The following is a 21302-nucleotide window of genomic DNA, read 5'->3' as shown; positions in this document are numbered from 1 at the left end:
AGATACTGCATTTTTTACAAATTGAAGGTTTGTGGCAACCCTGTATTGTCAAATGATGGTTGGCACTTGGGAGGCAGTACTTTTTAATTAAGATACGTACATTTTTTTAGACATAATGCTATTGCACACTTAATAGACTACAGTGTAGTGTAAACATAACTTCCATAAGCACTGAGAAACCAAAGTTACAACAAGCAATTCCTAATGCACTGCTGGGCTTGCTAGAACATAAAAGAAATCTCTAAGAGCCCATCCCACCTCAGCCCCACACCCCACACCATCCCCCAACTACAACAAATCAAAACTGGCAAACTGGTGTGGTACACAGTGACCAGAGGAAAAGACGGGGCTTGCCCAGAGGACAAATGTCACCATCAGCACTGCAATGGAGAGTAACCCCTGGGCAGCAGACCAAGGTAGAACCCTGAACCACAGACTCGTGCTTGTACCAGGCTTTCTCAAAGGAGCCCAAAGCAGTGTCAGACTGGCAGCACCCCTCAGCAACAGGCAAAAAGCCTGTTATTATGTACTCCATATATAATAAAAAAGATTTTTAAAAAGTAATTCAAAATGTTGAAGGATTATGAAAGAAATAGGATGCTGAGATAGAAACTGCTTTAGACAGAATGGTCAGGGGAGCCTTCACTGAAGAGACAACCTCAAGCTGAGGCCTACAGGATGAAAAGGAGAGCACAAAAGAGCATTCTAGGCTACAGGAACAGCATGTACAAAGGCACGGTGGCAGCACAAAGGAGGACAGGCTCAAGAACAGGCTGCAGGGGGCTCGTGGGGCTGGACTCAGAGCCTGGCAAGCAAGGGCAGTGGGGCCATGTGACAGTGGAGCTTCTGGAATGGCACCAGGAAACTGTTAACCACAGTTATCTCCAGCGAGTGGGACTTTCACTTTTCACCATATTCCTTGGTCTATGCTATCAAAATGTATCAACAATTTCATTCTTTTCATGAAAAGCTGATTTTTAAAAGTTACCCACACCAAGATTTTAGAAAATAAAAAGAAGCTTCCACTTTATAGATAAAAAAAGGCACATTTTAAAAACTGGCATTGTAATTAAATTAGGACACTTAAATTGACAATACTCACTGCTAGAGAGGTTATGATTAAATTGCTACTTCTATACATTGCTAATGGCAATATAGACTAGTAAAACTTTTGGAAAGCAATTTAACAACACATTCTGAAAACAATAAAAATATTCTAATCCTCTGACCCACTCCTGGGAATTTATCTAGGGCAACACTCCAAATGAAAGGAAAAGCTAGATAGATGTCTATACATGACAAATGTCATATCTCCAGTGGCTACTGCAGCCCCCAAAAAGTATGCCTCCTGACAACAGGGTAATGAGTAATCACCTGACAAAATGATTAACTCACCTTATGGTACATTAGTTTGATGCTGTACCATACAAATATTAAAAATTGCAACTGAAAATTATACTAACATGTAAAAATGTTTCATGTAAATTTAATGATAAAACAAGCATATAAAATCACACCTCTGCTATGATTACCATAAAAGATGTTCACATATGAACAAGGACTTGGGAGAAAACATGAGTCAAGGAACAAAGATGATGTGATGAGGTAGCAGGGTTATAGAGGATTTACACAAGATTTAAATCTTAAATTTAAGGTCCTCCCTTCAGACAAATATCAAACACAGAAAAATAAAGTATACAAGGATGATAAAGCTTATCCCTCATTCCTCCTCCCTTAATCACATTCTTCTCAAATGAGTTAAAATCGAGCTCCCTTTAGGTGGCATTTGTCTCTTAAAAGACTCAGACTTGTTGCGGGACTCTCCAATCCTCTATCCGATCAGGGGAGCCAGTGAGGGGGACAGGAGGGGACACAACAGAACAGCATTCCCAGGAAGTGACAGGAGAGGGAAGAGTCAGATGAAGGCAGCGGCACCATCCCACAGGGAGGGGGGCGGGGGTGGGAGGGACGCTACCTGTTTGCCCATCCGCGCCCCATCCACAAGAATACACTTCTCCTTTATCCGTCAGGAACAGACTATGGTCCTGACCGCAGGCGACCTATCACACAAACAGAGGTGAGGTTGGTGAGAAGGAATCCTTAGAAGCCGGTGTCCTGATCCAAGTGCCCAAAGCCGGGCACCACTCCCCACGGCTCCTGAGTGCCAAGGGGGCTGGGCTGGTAAGCTGTCCCGCTCTGCTCCGCATCTGACTCTTTCTCATTCCAGCACAGCCCAGCTTGTGTCTCCTACTCCCCTGAAACTGCTCTTGCTAATAAAAAAAGAACAGTGCCAGGTGTCCTAAGGAGCGAAGCCAGGAGCTCCCCACCCTCCTCCCTCCTCCATAAGCCTCTCTCCCACACCCCCCAACAGTGTCCCGTCTTTGTCACTAGCTCAGTCTCCACTTCGGACCCTACAGGGCTGGAATCCTCCTCTGAGGTCTGCCCTTCTCGCTCTGCGCGCTTCCTGGGAGATGGCACCCACCCCCACGGCTTCTGCGGCCACCGCCACGTGGTCATCTCCAGTCTCAGCCACTCTGCTGAGTCCCAGACCTATTCTGCTAACTGCCTGATGCAAAGCACCATTCAGCAAACATTCCCTACGCCAGGCACCCTGCTAAGTCAACGACCAAGGCCACCCAGTAAGAAACCGGATCTCAGAGGAGTTTGGTAACTTGCCCCAAGTCACCGAGTTAACGTGTGGACAAGCAGGGACTTGAACCCGCATCAAGGTGGCTCTGAAGCCTGGGCAAGATGCACACTCCACTCCACCGCCACCTTGGAAACAAGTTCCCTCTCCACCTGCTCCTCACCTCCCCTGCTCCGGGACTCTGCCACCTGGGCCAAGAACGTCAGCGCCACCCATGTGCCTGTGGAGTCACACTTGGCTCCTTCTAGCTCCCTCCCCGCCCATCTAATCAAGCCTCGAATCTGGTCAATTCTCCTTACGTCTCCTCACCTGTCCCTTCTCCCCACAGCTTCCCACCTGGACTTCACCTCCTCCCTCAACTTTATTCCATGGCCAAAGTTATCTTCTTAAACAGATCGTGACTTGGCTGTCACTCACCCTGCTCAGAACCTCCGGCAGCCCCTGACCACCAAGAGGACGAAGTCTAAACTCCTTAATGAGGTGTACAAGACCCTGCACCGTCCCCTCAACCCGTCTTCCAGCCGATTCCACCCCGCCCCACCGCAGGCAGGCACACCACACTCCAGCCACACTGCATGCTCTCGGCACCATCGAGCCTTCAGGCTGCTCCTTCTGCCGTAACACCTCTCCTACCACCCACCCCGGCCCAGCTGGTCAGTTCCTCGGCTACCTCCTCCATGACGCTGTCTCTCCTTCCAGTCCACGCCTGGTAGATGTAACTATTCTCCTTCTGGTGCTTTCATAAGTGCTTTCGGTAGACACTCATTTACATATTTAAGCATTTAAGTATCTACCATATGCCAGGCACTGTACCCAAGCATGGGTACAAGATAAAGCAGGCTGGGACACACACAGCCTTAATATACTCTGAAACAGCTAGTTTTTATAACCTGCCTCCCCCACTAGAGTGTTACCGCCCTCCCCAATTTTTACTAAACTTTGTATCCCCACAAGCTAGCGTAAATCCTGGCCTATAGTAGGCAGGCAATATTTACTAAAATAATTTATTAATTCAGAAAATCCCCCTAACAATTTGCCATCACCTCACCCAACTTCCACCCTTTCAAAATCACCCCCCGGGGTGGGACCAGTGGTTCTCAGCCCACGTCTCTTACCTGGACCACCTGTCCATCGAAGTCCTGCATCCTATGGACTTTGTGACTTTCACTACAGCCAGGAGCAATTTGGGGAGAACCAAAAGATACGGTCATGATAAGCACTGTGCGATTCTGGCCCTTCCCGTCACCCCAACTAGCAGCCTCCCCACACACATAGCAACGTTAGGGAAACTCTCAAGGTCAAATATAAGGAAGAGGTAGGTCTGGGCATGAAAGGAAAATGAAACAAAATCCTTTGGTGATTTTAATATGCTGCAGATTTCTGACTGGTGTTTAGACCTACCAGCATAATGTGAGGAACTAGAGGGAAATTTTTTTAAAGACTAGAGGAATTTTTAAGTTAATCAATTTGGTGAAAATAACAAACAAAATCAAAGAAGTTCCACGCATCACAGTCAACGCTCACACGCCCTCCCTCCCACCTGCACCGGAAAGATACTCTCCACAGCCTTCCAGTGAGTTCTCACTGCTCCTCTCCAACATGAGGAACCTCGAGTTTCACTGCTCTGTGGGTCCATCACATCATAATCACTCAGGGGGTGTTTAATGCTTGACACAATTTGGGGAAGGGGTAGTCCTTTCGGGAACTCACCTGTAAACTTCATTTTCGACCACTTTTCTTCCACACTGCCCGTAAGAATTGTTCCCCATGCTGAAGACTACAGGATAACACCGCCAATTAAATCAGCTCTGCAGGTTCATGGAACCCTCAAATGTCAGGACCGGAAGGGGGTCTCAAAAGTGGCCCTATTCTGACCACTCACCCTAGCTGCCCCTTGGCTTCCTTCTCCAACATTCCCAGCCTCTGCAGGCACCCCCCACAGGTGTGCTGGGGTCCAGGCTGGCCGCGAAGGCCTGGGCCACTGTTGCCGTGCCTTCCATCTCCCCGCCCGGGCCCTGGTTGCACTTCTCAGGAATTCCACAGTGTGAGGCGAGCACACTCCATGAAAGGCCTCAGCAGCCCCCATTCCCTGTACCTGTCACTAGGCTGCCCTCAATGCCAAGCCCCCTCTTGAAAGAATTCCTAACACCACCTTTGCCTTTTCCTACAAAGCACACTTAGCCAAAAAAAATGAAATTTGAAAACGTTAATCAAGTTGACCTTCCCCTGGAAACAACCGCTCTTCTAGAGAGCGCCGGGGTGAGCCAGGAGCCTGGACCGTGGAAGCCCCCCACCTGGAAGCAGTGTGAGCAAACAGGCTGCTTTCAGTACAAGGGAAAAAGCCGTCTACACACATTGTCGGCTTGGTGGCTCCATGGCTAAGGAGCAGGGGGCCAAAATAAGGCTGCCTGCTGTGCGCCATCACACTTATAAATACCTGAGATTTTCCAAGAACCACAGAGGGCAGAGAACACAGAAGAGTTAACAAGGGCTGCCCAACACAGCTCTCCTGAAACCATCCTACTGACTTGCTTGGGAAATGCCAACAGCTTCACTAACTAGATGTGGCTCAACTGAACGAGCCGCTTCAGGCCCAACAGCGGAAAAGCGGTCCCCACTCTCCCATCACCTCCTTCGCTGTCTGTCAGAACCAGAGAGTGGGCTCTGCCGCAGGAGACTTGCAGCACCTGCGTCTCCTGAGGTCTGTCCAGTGGCAGTGGGACGGGCGAGGGCTCCAAAACATACTCATATCCCCTCACTGAAACGAAAAGGACAAGGTGCACATACATTACACTGCCTGAGACACTACATTAGTGGCAGAGCTAAGACGAGAACTCCAGCCCCACTCCCAGCCCTTGGCCTCCATCACATGCTGGGTTATTGAAAAGCAGACTTATTAAAGAAATCTCTTCCCATGTCGTTTAACACCTTCTGGATTTTTTTTCACACCCCCTGCAGTGGAAGGGCAGAGTCACCACCACTGGACCACCAGGAAAGTGCCACCTTCTGGATTTTTAAGGAAAGGAAAAGCATTTTCTTCCTGCAATACCCACTAGAATTTAGTAAAGTGAAGAACAGCATATACGGTATGATACCACTTAGATTAAAAGGAAGTAAAAAGAATACATAGATGCATGTGCTTGCATATACATAAAATCTCTCTAGAAACTGTTGACACAGGTTGTCTTCAGGGAGAAGAACTGTGTGGCTGGGAGGACAGAGGTGGAAAGCAGACTTTTCTCCATATATTTAACTGCGTCTTTAGGATTCTGAGGTATGCTAGTATGTTATCTATTTTAAAAAGAAAATTCTAATATTTAAATAAGCAAGAAAGGGGGAAGTGTTTTAGAAGGCACTCTAAAGAACGTTATTGCTCTTCATAATCCTACTGGAGAAGCCAGAATGGTCTATATAGGGAATTCCTATGGTAGGTTTTAAACGATGAGCTTTGGAATATTTATAATGGAGGCTGGAGTTAATGAGAATAACTGCAAATACACTGGTTCTCAACCCACTCCCCACTAATGAGCCCTCTCTTTTCTCCTATGAACCTCATGTTTAAAAACATTCTGTCCTGGGGACTTCCCTGGCGTTCCAGTGGTTAAGACTCCGTGCTTCCACTGCAGGGGGCGCAGGTTCGACCCCTGGCTGGGGAACTAAGATCCCTCATGCAGCATGGCGCAGCCAAAAATTTTAAAAATTAAAAAAATGAAAATGAAAACATTTTGTCTACCAAATATATGGCCTTATTATTATAGTTGCCTGTTAGTATTTTTTTTTTTTTTTGCGGTATGTGGGCCTCTCACTGTTGTGGCCTCTCCCGTTGCAGAGCACAGGCTCCGGACGCGCAGGCTCAGCAGCCATGGCTCACGGGCCCAGCAGCTCCGCGGCATGTGGGATCTTCCCGGACCGGGGCACGGACCCGCGTCCCCTGCATCGGCAGGCGGACTCTCAACCACTGCACCACCAGGGAAGCCCCCACCTGTTAGTATTTTTAGTGACTGATATAATTTTCAAACAGAGCTTTTGATCAGCATGAAATAACAAATTTATCACAATAAGATGATGTAATTCTAAGCAAAACCAAAGACGCTGGACAATGCTGTTAGTGTATAGAGCCTTATTAGCTGCGAAAATACAGTACTTTAAAATACTAAAACGTTACATCTCCTTTTACTATCTTCACTGACCCCCTAAGGGCCTGGGAAGCAGTAAATACATAAATTTAAAGGGAATCTGAAGTGTTACAGCTCCTTTTTAAAATAAATAAATAAATAAATAAATAAATAAATGGAATCTGGCTCCACATCCAACTACCAATTGACAGGAAATATAGAGGACAGAGGGTCACGTTAAACAGTACCACAGGGGTACATTCAGCAAACTCCAGACTGGAAACTTCTACAGGATAATCAACATGATTTCTTCAATAAATAAATATCAAGGAGAAAAAGACTGACACAAACTCAAAAGTCTTTTAAAAGTCTTATCAACCAGGGCTTCCCTGGTTGTGCAGTGGTTAAGAATCTGCCTGCCGATGCAGGGGACACGGGTTCAAGCCCTGGTCCAGGAAGATCCCACATGTTGCAGAGCAACAAAGCCCGTGCGCCACAACTACTGAGCCTGCACTCCAGAGCCCGCAAGCCACAACTCCTGAAGCCCGGGGGCCTAGAGCCCGTGCTCTGCAACATGAGAAGCCACCGCAATGAGAAGCCCGCACAACACAACAAAGAGCAGCCCCCACTCACCGCAACTAGAGAAAGCCCACACACAGCAACGAAGACCCAATGCAGCCAAAAATAAATAAATAAAATAAATACATTAAAAAAAAAAACCAAAGGGTGCTTTTTCAGACCAATCACAGCAGAGAGAAACCAAGGTGAGAACGCTCACTTTTATCTTTCCGGCTCCTGTGAAATCCAAGCTGAGAATCTTTGTTGAGTCCCATACCCCAAACTTTTGTAACATCCTTGGTTTTAGAGGACAGCAATGTGAATCCATAACCACAGGCAGCAGATGAAATCTGAAAAAAAATTCCCATAAAGCGTTGACTGATTTGTGACATCAAGTTTTCCCAGCAATAAATGGCAGGTTGTTTATCCATTCCAAGAACACACACTATTACTATAGCAACTAACATTTATTGGACGTTTACTATGTGTTAAGGGCTTGATATGTACTATTTCATTTAATCTTCACAATCACCCAATGGTCTAAGTATCAAATCATCCCCATTCACCAAGACACAGTCTCGCAGAGTAGTTAAGTTGAAAACTACCTTATTTTGAATCTTGGCAAGACCACAGGGTTTACAACTGGTAGACCCTTACCAGCTGTGTGACCTGAGATAGACTGCTTAACTTCTGTGTCTGTTTCCCTCTATTATAAAAGAGATAACAACAGTGTCTCTCTTATTGGGTAGCTGTGAGGACTAAATGAGTTAACATAGTTAAAACCCTTAAAGTAGGGACTTCCCTGGTGGTCCAGTGGCTAAGACTCAGTGTTCCCAATGCAGAGGGCCTGGGTTCGAGCCCTGGTCAGAGAACTAGATCCCACATGCCGCAAAGATCCCACACACTGCAGTGAAGATCCTGCCTGCCACAACTGAGACCCAGTGCAGCCAAATAGATAAATAAATAAATATTTTTTTAAAAAAAACCTTAAATAGTACCTGACCTAATGTAAGAGCTATATAAAGTATTTGTTATTAGTGGTGGTGGTAGCAGTAGTATTTGGTAGATAAGGAAATCAAGGCTCCTAGAAGATTAAGTAGCTTGCCTAATACAGTCTCACAGCTAGTAAGTGGAGGCTGTCTGATTGCAGAGTGCATGTTCTTAACCCTTATGCTACACTGTTATACTCTCAAACCACCACTGCCATGAAGAAGAATTAGTATTACAGCTACCGTGAATATAACACATTGCCAGGGCCAGTGTGTTTGCTGGGTGTTTTACCCACACTGTTATCAATCCCCACATTCACTGATCAGATGAGGAAACTGAGGCTTCAGTGGGGCTGGAAGCACACCAAAGGCAGCCTGGTTTTAGGGTCAACCCCCTTTCCATAATGCCCAGAGTGGCCTGAGGCAGTCCTGCTTACACCTGATGGCCCAAGGTCACCCTGATGATTCCCCACTGTCCCTTGGTTGTCTACCATTCACCAAAGGCCTATGTAGTCAGTCTCAGAGACATGGAAATCTAACCTAATCCTGATGAAAATGCCAGCTTTCCACTGATAATGAACAAATGTGAGGTTTTTCTTTTTTTTTTTTAACTCCAGCATTTCTTGAAGAAAGCGAGCTAAATACTTCTTTTAAATTTGATGACTTGTTTAATCAAGTCATCCAAAAGTTATATATCCCTCCTTCTGTCTTGTGACATTTTCCCTCGTAACATTCACATGGAAGGTACATACATGTACACTTGTATTAGGAAACAAACAAACAAAAAAACCCTCAGTTCTCCGGCCTTCTGAAATGGCTCCACCTCCACAGAAATGACCCACTGGGGAGGGAGGAGCCAGCCCCTGACCACACAGCAGGAAACATAAAAAAGTGAGTCCAAAACTGATGCCCAGCACACTACGATTATTCTCATCTGTTTACTCAACATTCAACAAATATTTGGGAAGCACCTACTGTATTATTAAATCTAATATGTGAAAAGGCTTTGAACAATACCTGACACAGAGTCAGCATTAAGCAATGTTTTTTACAATAATATGCTAGAAGGGGACTTTCCAACTATGGTGGTGTGAAGAGGTTAGTGAATCTCTCCCCAAACAACAAGTATAAAACTGGAGAAAACTGCAAAAAACAAACCCACAACCATTTCAGGGCTCCGGAAGTCAATCAAAGACAAGTAAATGGAGAAGTTACTCATGAAGGGATGCTAGAACTACAGGCAAGAATATCAGGGCTTTGTAGACCTCTTGTCCTGGGCTGCTCCATCTACCGCAGCTCAGGCAGCACAGAAGGTAGAAAAGGGCAGAGCTGGCCATGAAAACCATCAGCTTTGTTACCAGAAAGGACAAACTTAATTTGGGGTAGAGGGTGAAAAGTCATGCTCCACAGCAAACTCAGCAGGAAACAAAAAAGGAAGACCCACAACTCAGCGAGCCTGAGGTTGCAATCCTGACTAGGGTAAGAGGAGAGGCAGACCAGCCAGAAATTTAATGGGAAGATCCTAGAAATGAGAGAGCCATGGAAGGCTCTCCACACAAGCATGGTTGACTGGGAAACTGCACAAAGGAGCTCCCAGCGGAAAGAAAAGCTAAGGCAGACTTGAGATCAGGCTGAACTTTCAATGTGGTCCCCAAACCACACACAGAATCAAAAGTGAAGGAGAGAAACCTTATAAGCTCAAGGTGTCTGAGCACAGCCTCTGCCCAACTCACTGGCTGACCACAAAGGTATGCAAATAAGGGGCAACCCTGAAGAAGCCTGGCTAAAAAAAAAAAAAAAAAAAAAAGGCAGTGCGGGGAGGGGAAGGGAGCTAGGACGGGGAACAAAACAAAAACCCCAAGCAAAAACACTGGTGTCACTGGCCATGCAGAGCAGAGGAGACTGACTCCCTAAAGTACAGAAAAGTTACCCCACCTCCAAAAAAAACAAAAACAAAGAACTCAAGGAAGATAATATCAGAATCCAAAGTTGTTATATCCAAGAGCCCAGTTTTCAATAAACAAGTACAAGACATGCAAAGAAAAAAGAAAGTGTGACCTATATTGAGGGAGGAAAGCAGCCAAGAGAAACTAAATGGACCAAGATGTTGGATTTGTGAACTATTGTTTGAACTATCATTCAAAGAATATTTTAAAATCATATTTAAAGAACTAAAGAAAAATATGACAACAATGGCCCAACAAATATGGAATTTGAATACAGAAATAAAAACATTAAAAGCCTAATTCTAGAGTTGTAAAGTATAATAACCAAATTTTAAAATTCACTATATAGGCTCAACAGCACATTTGAGATGGCAGAAGAAAGAATCAGTTAAGTTGAAAAAAATATCAATAGAAATTATTCATTCTGAAGAACAGGAAAAAAAAGAAACATTGGGAAAAAAAAGAACAGTGCCTCAGAGATCTGAAACATAACATCAAGTATATCAACACCTACATAACAAGAGTTCCAGAAGGGCAAGAGAGAAAGAAAGAAGCAGAAAAAAATACTCAAGTAATGGCAGAAAACTTACCAAATTTTATTAAAAAACCCATAAGTCTCACAGATTAAACTTGCTCAACAAATCACAGTTAAACTTTTGAAATACAAAGAGAAAATTTTGAAAGCATCAAAAGAAAATGGATTCATCAAGTACAAGGGAACAACAATAAGATTAACAGTTAACTTCTCATTAGAAACAATGGAGACCAGAGTAGAAGGACACACTCAAAGTGCTGAAGGACAAAAACTGTCAACCAAGAATTCTATATCCAGCAAAACTATCGTTTAAAAAAAATATGCAGATGAAATAAAGACATTCCCAAAGACTGAGAGAATTCACTGCTAGCAGACCTGCTTTAAGAAGTACTAAGAGGGCTTCCCTGGTGGCGCAGTGGTTAAGAATCCACCTGCCTATGCAGGGAGCACGGGTTTGAGCGCTGGTCTGGGAAGATCCCACATGCCGCAGCGCAACTAAGACCGTGAGCCACAACTACTGAGCCCGTGTGCTATAACTACTGAGCCTGCACTCTAGAGCCCGTGCTCCACAACAAGAGAAGCCACCTCAATGAGAAGCCCGTGCACCGCAACGAAGAGTAGCCCCCGCTCTCCGCAACTAGAGAAAGCCCACGCACAGCAACAAAGACCCAATACAGCCAAAGATAAATAAATAAAATAAATAAATTTAAAAAAAAAAACAGAAGTACTAAGAAATTCTTCTGGCTAAAAGGAAATGACAGCAGATGGTAACTAAAAGTCACAAGAAATGAAGAACATCAGTGGAAATAATTATAAAGATAAATATAAAACACTGCATAGGGCTTCCCTGGTGGCGCAGTGGTTGAGAGTCTGCCTGCCGATGCAGGGGACACGGGTTCGTGCCCTGGTCCAGGAAGATCCCACATGCCGCGGAGCGCCTGGGCCCGTGAGCCATGGCCACTGAGCCTGCGCATCCAGAGCCTGTGCTCCGCAACGGGAGAGGCCACAACAGTGAGAGGCCCACGTACCGCAAAAAAAAGAAAAAAGAAAACTGCATAAAATAATAATTATAAAATTGTATTGTTGGGCTTAAAATGTATAAAGATGTAATATATATCACAATAACCACACAAAGGAGAGAAGAGGAAATGGGGCTATGTTGCAACAAAGTTGCTATAGTCTTTCAGAATTAGGTCACTATTAACCTAAAATAGATTATGATAAATTATATATTATAATCCCAAGACCAACCACTAAAAAAACAAAAACGCAAAAAACATATTAAAACACCTGACAAAGGAATTTAAAGGGTCCAACAGAAAAATACCTATTTAACACAAAAGAAGGCAGCAAAGGAAAAATCGACAAACAAAAAAGACATACAAAAACAAATAGGGAAATGGCAGATGCAATCCAACCGTGTTAGTAATTACATTAAAAGGACATGGTGCTTCCCTGGTGGCGCAGTGGTTAAGAATCCGCCTGCCAATGCAGGGGACACGGGTTCGAGCCCTGGTCCGGGAAGATCCCACATGCCGTGGAGCAACTAAGCCCGTGTGCCACAACTACTGAGCCTGCGCTCTAGAGCCCACGAGGCACAACTACTGAAGCCCGTGCGCCTAGAGCCCGTGCTCCGCAACAAGAGAAGCCACCGCAATGAGAAGCCTGCGCACCGCAATGAAGAGTAGCCCCCACTCACTGCAACTAGAGAAAAGCCCGCACGCAGCAACAAAGACCCAACACAGCCAAAAATAAAAAATAAATTAATTAATTTTAAAAAAAGGACATGGATTGACAATCAAAAAATAGGCAGAAGCCCTAAACAGACATTTCTCCAAAGAAGACATACAGATGGCCAATGAGCACATGAAAAGATGCTCATCATCGCTAATTATTAGAGAAATGCAAATTTAAACTATTGATACAATGAGGTCACACTGGTCAGAATGGCTATCCTTAAAGAGTCTACAAATAATAAATGTTGGAGAGGGTGTGGAGAAAAGGGAACCCTCTTATACTGTTGGTGGGAATGTAAATTGGTGCAGCCATTATGGAAAAACAGTATGAAGGTTCCTCAAAAAAAACTAAAAATAGAGTTGCCATATGATCCAGCAATCCCACTCCTGGGCATATACCTAGACAAAGCTATAATTTGAAAAGACACATGCACCCCTATGTTCACAGCAGCACTATTCACAATAGCCAAGACATGGAAACAACCTAAATGTCCATCAACAGATGGATAGATAAAGAAGATGTGGTAAATATACACAAAGGAATATTCTCAACTATAAAAAAGAGTGAAATAATGCCATTTGCAGCAACATGGATGGACCTTGAGATTATCATACTAAGTAAAGTAAGTCAGAAAGAGAAAGACAAATACCATATGATATCACTTATATATGAACTCTAAAATATGACACAAATGAACTTATCTAGGAAAAAGAAACAGACTCACAGACATAGAGAACAGATTTGTTGTTGCCAGTTGGGGGGTTGGGGAGGGAAGGATTGGGAGTTTAGGATTAGTAAATGCAAACTAGTATATACAGGATGAATAAACAACAAGGTCCTACTGTATAGCACAAGGAACTATCTTGAATATCCTGTGATAAACCATAATGGAAAAAAATATGAAGAAGAATATAGGGGCTTCCCTGGTGGCACAGTGGTTAAGAATCCGCCTGCCCATGCTGGGGACATGGGTTCGAGCCCTGGTCCAGGAAGATCCCACATGCCACGAAGCAACTAAGCCCATGCGCCACAACTACTGAGCCTGCGCTCTGTAGCCCGCGAGCCAAAACTACTGAAGCCCGCGGGCCTAGAACCCGTGCTCCAAACAAGAGAAGCCATCGCAGTGAGAAGCCCACGCACCGGGACGAAGAGCTGCCCCTGCTTGACACTAGAGAAAGCCTGCACGCAGCAATGAAGACAAACAACACAGCCAAAAATAAACAAAATAAATTTATTTTTTTTAAAAGGATATATATGTATAACTGAGCCACTTTGTGCTGTACAGCAGTAATTAACACAACATTGTAAATCTACTATACTTCAATTTAAAAAAAAAGGACATGGATTTAGGGACAGCAGTGAAAATGGTGGAGCAATAAGAACACTGACTAACATTCTCAGAAACAATTCTTTCAGAACTCTGGAAATTAACCAAGGACTTAAAGCAATCTGGGGAATGTTTACTTAAGAAAAGCAGCTGAATCTCAGAACAGCAAGCTTTGCAGCATTTTAACTTGACCTATTCCCATCCACCTCTTCTCAGCTCCTGAAAACCAACAGCTCACAATTATAGTGAAAACCAGCAGTCTGGAAGCCATTGGAGGAGGCAAAATGGGATTGGAGAAATTTCAAAGCCCCATTCCCAGGGAATTCTCATTTGATCTATCTAGTGGTTCCCTGTAAGACCCCAAGCACAATGCTCTATTTTTCTGATCTGACCCAGATATCATCCAGGGTAAACAGCCTTTTCCCCAGGGATGTTTGTTGAAAACTGTCAGAGACCAATGGTGAATACTGCAGCTGCCTAGATACTGGTGGCTAACAGCTGGAGCAAACAACAGGTTAACCAAGAAGCTATCAACCAACTTGACCTTGACATCTATAGAACACTCCACCCAAACAACAGAATACACATACTTTTCAAACACACATGGAACATTCTCCAGGAGAGACCATATGCTAGGCTATAAAACAAAGTCACAATACATTTAAAAGGACTGAAATTAAAGTATGTTCTGTAACCACAACAGAATTAAATTGGCTATCAATGAAAAAAGAAATTAGGGAAAACATAAATATTTGGAAATTAAACACTTCCAAATAACTCGTGGGTCAAAGAAGTAATCACATAGGAAATCGAAAAATAAGGTGAATAAAGGTCAAAATACAACATAACAGAATTTATGGGCTGCAGCTAAACAGTGTTTAAAGAAAAAATTATAGCTATAAACACCTACATTACAAAAGAAGAAAGACCTCAACAATAGCCTAACCTTCCAGCAAAAGAAACTAGAAAAGAAAAGCAAACTAAACCCAAAGCAAGCAGAGGAATAAAATTATAAAAATTCAACTGAAAATCAATGAAACAGAAAACAGGAAAACAATACCAAAAAATGAATTAAACTAAATGTTGGTTCTTTCAAAAGATTAACAAAGCTGACAAGTCTTTAGCTAGACTGACCAAGGTAAAAAGAGGAAATATAAATTACCAAAATCAGCAGTGAAAGAGGGGACATCACCAACCTGCCAACCCTACAGAAACTTAGATCATAAGCGAATACTATCAACAACTTATGCCAAAGAATTAGATAACTGGCACAAAACAAATTCTCAGAAAGACACAAAGTACCAACGCTGACTCAAGAAGAAATAAAAAATTTAATATACCTGTAACAAGTTTTTAAATATTGAATTAGTAATAAAAAAAAAAACTTTTCCTATAAAGAAAAGCCCAGGTCCAGATGACTTACTTCATTGGCGAACTCTACCAAACATTAAAACAAGAAATAATACCAATTCTTTACAAACCTTTCCAGAAACTCATTTTATGAGGCCAGTAATACCCTGATACCATAAGCAGACAAGGAGGACATCACAAGAAAAAAACAACAAAAAAGTCCTTAACAAAATATTAGCAACCAAATCCAGCAATGTACAAAAGGGATTATTCACCACAATCGAGTGGAATTTATCCTAGGAATGCAAGGCTGGTTTAATATCCAAAGATCAGTTAATGTAATGTATCCAATTAATAGAATAAAAGACAAAAAATAACATGATCACAGAAACAGACATAGAAAAATTGTTTGACAAAAATCTAATCCCTAGTCATGATTTTTTTTAAAAAGAAAAAGAAAAGAAAAACTCTGAACAAAACAGGACAAAAAGGGAACTTCCTCAACTTGACAAAAGGTATCTATGAAAAACTTATAGCTAATGTCATAATTATAAATGAAAGACTAAATACTATCTCCCTAATATCAGGAACAGGCAAGGATGTCACTTCAATCCACTGCTACACTGAAGGTTCTATCCAATGCAGTCAGGCAAGAAAAAGAAATCAAAAGTTTCAAATTGGAAATGAAGATGTAAAACTGTCTTTATTCAGACAACCAGACAATATGATCCTGTATGTATAAAACCCTAAGGAACACACGAAAATCTATATAACTAATAAGCAAGGTCAGTAAAGTCACAAAACATTAAGTCAATATACAAAAACCAATTGTATTGCTATGTAAAAGCAATTAACACTCTAAAAATGAACTTAAGAATACAATTCTATTCAAAAGAACATCAAAAAGAAAAAAACACTTAGGAATAAATTTAACAAAAGACGTGCAAGACTTGTATACTGAAAACTACAAAAACATAGTTGAAAGAAATTAAATTCCCAAGTAAATGGGGAGACATTTCATGTTTATAGATTGAAAGACTCAAAATTACTTAGATGGCATTTGTGCCCAAATTGATCTACAGATTCAGTGTAATCATTACCAAAATCCCAGCAGGTAGTTTGCAGAAATTGACAAGCTAATACTAAAATTTGTATGGAAAAGCAAAAGACCCTGAAGAGCCAAAACTTAACATCTCCCAATTTAAAAACCAATTATAAAGCTACAGTAATCAAGAGGATAAACATATAGATCAATGGAACAGAACTGAGAGTTCAGAAATAAAGCCTTACATTTACCATCAACCGATTTTCACAAAGGTGCCAAGACTATTCAATAAAAAAAGAATAGTGTTTTCAACTAGTGACAGGACAATTGGATAGCCACATCCAAAAAACCCCTTACCCCACACCATACACAAAAATCAATTCAAATGACTGTCTCACAGACATAAATATGAGAACTCAAACTATGAAGTTCCCAGGCAAAAACAGAGGAAAATTATCTTTGTGATCTTGGGTTAGGCAAAGATTTCTTAGATATACCAAAAGTACAATCCACAGCAGAAAAACTGATCAACTGAACTTCATCAAAATTAAAACCTTTTTCTCTCCGAAGGACACTATGAAAAAAATAAAAAGAAAATCCATGGACTGGCAGAGAACATTTGCACATATCATATATGTGATAAAGTACCTATATCCAGAATACATAAATAACTCTCACAACTCAATATTAAGAAGTCAAACCCAACTTTTCATTCCTCTGGAGCTTAAATTCCCTGGCTCTCTCGAGCTCCCCTTTTAGGGCAAAAGATCATTTGTTATCCTTGACAGAGAAATCAGAAGCCAAACTGGTCAAATCTGCTTCTTTTTCACCACCCACCAAGACGTCCACAACCACGCCGAGCAAGAACCTATCCTTAACATCCGTTTTTGCTTTTCTGGATGTTAGCTGCCGAGATAAGCCGCCCTCCGGTAGCTGTTCTTTGCTGCATCTTTTCAAATCTGAGTCAACTCAGGGGACTCCTGTGCAACCATTCCACTGTGTTTAGACCTTTCATCCTTCCTCTCATTCCTGTTACTGCTCCAGTTAACATTTCCTTTCCGAATTGTTCACCGACCTCAGCCGGCCCACGCTTTCTCTGACCTTTTGAAGTCGGCTTTCCTAACAGCAGAACTTCTGGGGTCTGATTGGCCCGAAGGCGAATCCCAAAGTACGAACACCTGCCAGCTGGGGGGCCGTGGGCCTGTCTCATAACTTCTCCGAGCCTCCCTTTCCTCCCCCGTAACTGTGGCAACAACCCCGACTCCCGAATGACGCGAGCCGGGCGCAACACCTGGCACGTTTCGGCCACTCGGTACATGCTGGCAGCGCGCTAACGCACTCCCCTCCGGCAGCCCGCTCGAGGGTCATGCTCTCTTAAGTTTGGCCACCCAGCGTCGCCAACCTCTCCGAGAGGGCCGAGTGCCTCGGGAGGCGCGGCCGAGACCGGAGGCCAGCACAGAGGAAGGAAGAGAGGGAGCCGAAGTCCTCACCTTTTGGTCCAGCTTCAGGCGGTAGGGCACGGCCTGGATCCTGCGGCGCGGCCGCGAGCCGGCGCGGGGCTGGGGCCCGGAGCCGGGCAGCACGAAGGTGGGCACGCCCAGCGCCCCGGAGAAGCTAAAGCCCCACACGAAAATGCGGTCGGCGCGGGTCGCGCGCTCGCCCACGTACTGGAACACGGGCGCGTCCGCCTCGGCCTCCGCCGTCTCGCGCCGGCTCCGCGAGCGCCCGGCTGCCGTCCAGTGTCCGCGCCACGGCCCCGGCCCGCTCAGCCGGTGCCCCAGCCGAGCCCCCGCCACCAGCGCCATCCTCCGCTACACGCCTCAGCCGTTCCTGTGCGCCGCCATATTGGCGACCTTTGACCTCCCCCGGCGGAAGAGCCTGCGGCCACGTTTACTATTGGCTGAAAGCAAAGGCCTTGAGGTCAGCCAATGGCTCAGGGAGGCTGGAGGGCTGGGCTGGACTGGGCGGAGCCTGGTATCGCCAGTTCCTGAGTGACTCGACCTAGAGGACCCGTCCCGGCCCTACCGACATAGTGCGCGAACATTCTCCGAGCTCCGGCAGCCGGCCTGAACTCACTCGCCTTCCCGCAGAGCGCGTGTTTGCTGAGCACCTTCCCGGCTCTGGTGGGCGCTCTCAGTTTGCAAAGGCCCTTTGCTTTTTGGTAATCAGCAGGAGTAAAATTTAAGAGGTTGCCCACTCTGCGCGACTCCAGCGTAGTGCTCTCCCCTATCCTCTGTCCCTCGACACTTTTTACCTGGCCCTGTTGCCTCTGTTCCCGCTCCCACGCCGCTCAGTCGGCGCTCCAGCCACAGAGAGCTCCCTGCTGTCTTCGACAGTGCATCCTCCTCCCAGCGTCACCTCGCCCCTCAGCCCATCACTCCACTTAAGGCAGGTGGCTCTGCTTGTAATTTCTGAATCCCAGGGATGTTTCAGGCCTTCCTTTGCACACAGCGCCTTGAATGCCCTTCCCACTGCCCTCTTCTCCCTGCAGGTGTCTAGCAAACTCCTCGCCTTCTAACATCCAGCTGGAGCACCTCCTTTGAAGTTCCACGAAGGCAAGAACTTCATTCACATTGTCCTCACCAGTTTTGTACTAGAGTTTAGCATGCAGCCAGGAACAAGGCATGCCCTCATGAATGATTTGCGAGTCTGGGGACCTGGGTTCCTGTCCTGGCTCTGCTACTGACTTGTCCCGTGATGTTGGGGAGTTGTCTCCCTTCTCTGGATCTCACCTCTAAAATGAGGAGATATTAAAAAAAAATCAATACATGAAAGGAATTTTTGAACTTCATGGCCTGTAGGATCTCTTGCAGCCCATTATGATCTATGACAGTCATTCCTGAATATTAGTCCCAAATGCTGAGAGCAAACTGTCTCTTTTTCCTCCTCTTGCTTTTCTCTCCTCTTTATATGCTCGATACCTGTATCAACTTTAATAATGTAATAGCCAGTATTTTGCCGGCAAAAGTGAGCTTATTTAGGAATAAGAAGAGAAACTGCAAATTGAGAAGTACAAACTATGACAGACCACAGGCAAATCCGGAGAACAACGAAAGGGAACTTGCTTTTATATGGAAAAGTGGGTAATTGGGAGGTGCTGTGATAACCAAAGAGTCCACTGGAGGAAGCTAGGAGTCCAAAGTATAGTGGCTTCTCATTGGTTGGGTAGAGGCATCTTCCCGTCCCAGATGTGGGCATTTGTCTCTTCCTGTTTTGAACTGGTCTTGACAGTACGATAAAACTGGATTCCTTCCAGGTGTGGAATTAATTCAAGAAACTCAGCTAAAATTGGAATCAGGACAGGCCTGTAGGGGGAGCGCTGGTGCCCCACCATGTATCTTCAATTACTCCAAACCGGAGGAGACAAATGCCTACATCTGGGACCGGAAAGTGCCGCTACTTTAGCAGCCCAACCAGTGGTGACAACCACCGGCAGCCAGCTCCTGCCGCAGGCGGTGGCGAGCAGCACAGAGCGGACCACAGCTTATTCCCCCAGCAGCCCCCTCGGGCACTGTCATAGCCAAGTGCCTCCTATGAAGCACCTCCCGATGGAAGACCTTCCTTGGCCCCCAAGAGAGTGGATTTCTGTAAAGTTCCAGAGTGCACATTTCCTGTGACCTCTGCTACCTCTCAGTGAGACCCCTACCATTCAGTGAGCCATGGGTGAGCCTTTCCCACCGAGGTCTGGGTCTCAGCTCTGGGGGGCGGCCTCTTTCTGGGGTAGCCTGGCTCAGCCCTAGTGGCGGGGGCTCCTCCCTCTACCAGTCCCGTATTCTTCAGAGTTCTCTTCATACCAGCCAAGCCCTTGTTATCATTAATAATTCTTCACATTAAACCTTCTCTGTTCAAATCACAAGGTGGTTTCTGTCTCCTCACTGGACTTTGATACACCAACTAACAAGCCACTAATTTCACTAAACCCATTTCTAACATTCATTAAGCTAATCAGCAACCCCTCCCGTGTTGATGGAAAGAGAGCTGCCTGGAGGTTCCTGGGAGCTGCCTCTGGTGCGTGGCTACTCCGATTAAATGCTAACTGACCACACCGGGAGTGTGTCTGGGAGCCCCCCCCCCCAACACACACACGGAGGGGAGGGTGGTTAGAGCTGAGTGAGGCGGTGGACAGAGGTAGGAGACGAGGTTGGAAGGATGGAGGAAGAAGGGCAGCAGTCACCTTTGGCCTTTGGGCCATGGTAAAGTTTGGGGCTTTTACCTGAATTCGTGACTCTATAGATATGTATGGGAGCAGGTGCATCCAGGGTCCTCAGTCACCCCGCTCGTCCTTAGTCTGACATCTCTGACATGGGAGGATGAGCAGATCCACGCAAGCTTTGATTCTCTTCAAGCTTCTTGGCCCATGTGCATGCCAGGCATTTTAAATTTTCTACCAAAAACTCCACAGATGCCTCAGACACAGAAAGGAGCTCGCAGGGCCCATACACACATGCAATGTGGAAAAGAGAGGGAATTAACATCCTAGACGCAAACTGCAACCAATGGGCTTAGGAGCCAAGGGATAAATGCCACCACTGAGGTGCATTCGGGGAGGCCTTCTGTGCACTGCTCAGGATCCTGGCAGAATGAGGACCCCGCTGACCACAGCGGCAGCCTCAACGGTGACCCTTACGTCTGCTTTTCCTGTGTGACTCTTGCCACCCCCTCTCTCCTTCCCTACGACCGCCTCCCAAGTAAGCCACCAGGGAGCAAGTCTTTATGTAAGGCTGTTTGGGGAAGGACACAAGCTAAAACAATTGGCACCTGAAGTAGGGCGGTGATAACCCCTGGCTTGCTGTAGCATCATGATTACTAAGGCTCTTTTTACTTCAGGTGGAGGGATAAGGTGCAGGTAGACTCAGAGCATTTGGTTAAGCTGTATCTCTATGATACGAATAGTATGGGGGTAATAGTAAGTTTGTGGAGTTAGCTGGCTTGGTTAACTGTGTAGGAAGCCTTGAAGAAAGAATGACAGGTTTAGATCAGCCAGCTATTCACTTGGGGCATGCTGAGAAAACCAACAGGCCTCCATGATGCTGTTTAAAAAGACTTTCATCTG

General features: G+C 44.9%; 1 protein-coding gene across 2 annotated transcripts in view; it reads right to left on the bottom strand.

Moving 5' to 3' along the window:
- The window catches only part of RCC1L (RCC1 like), a 32513-nt gene extending 14326 nt beyond the window's left edge, over positions 1 to 18187 (bottom strand). For both annotated transcript variants that reach the window (XM_027126194.1, XM_027126193.1), the window contains exons 1-6: positions 17740 to 18187; positions 7541 to 7670; positions 5277 to 5405; positions 4358 to 4424; positions 3763 to 3814; positions 1976 to 2060 (exon numbers count right to left, since the gene is read on the bottom strand). In XM_027126194.1, the coding sequence (XP_026981995.1) occupies positions 1976 to 2060; positions 3763 to 3814; positions 4358 to 4424; positions 5277 to 5405; positions 7541 to 7670; positions 17740 to 18054 (778 nt within the window). In that variant the 5' untranslated portion in view covers positions 18055 to 18187. The remainder of the gene's footprint in view (positions 1 to 1975; positions 2061 to 3762; positions 3815 to 4357; positions 4425 to 5276; positions 5406 to 7540; positions 7671 to 17739) is intronic.
- Positions 18188 to 21302: the final 3115 nt, after the last annotated feature.

This window comes from Aethalodelphis obliquidens, unplaced genomic scaffold (genome assembly GCF_003676395.1).
Source record: "Aethalodelphis obliquidens isolate GAN/ISIS:26980383/991018 unplaced genomic scaffold, ASM367639v1 scaffold30, whole genome shotgun sequence".
Taxonomy (NCBI): Eukaryota; Metazoa; Chordata; class Mammalia; order Artiodactyla; family Delphinidae; genus Aethalodelphis; species Aethalodelphis obliquidens.
Note: the sequence above shows the minus strand (reverse complement) of the source record. Positions and strands in the feature narration are given on the sequence as shown.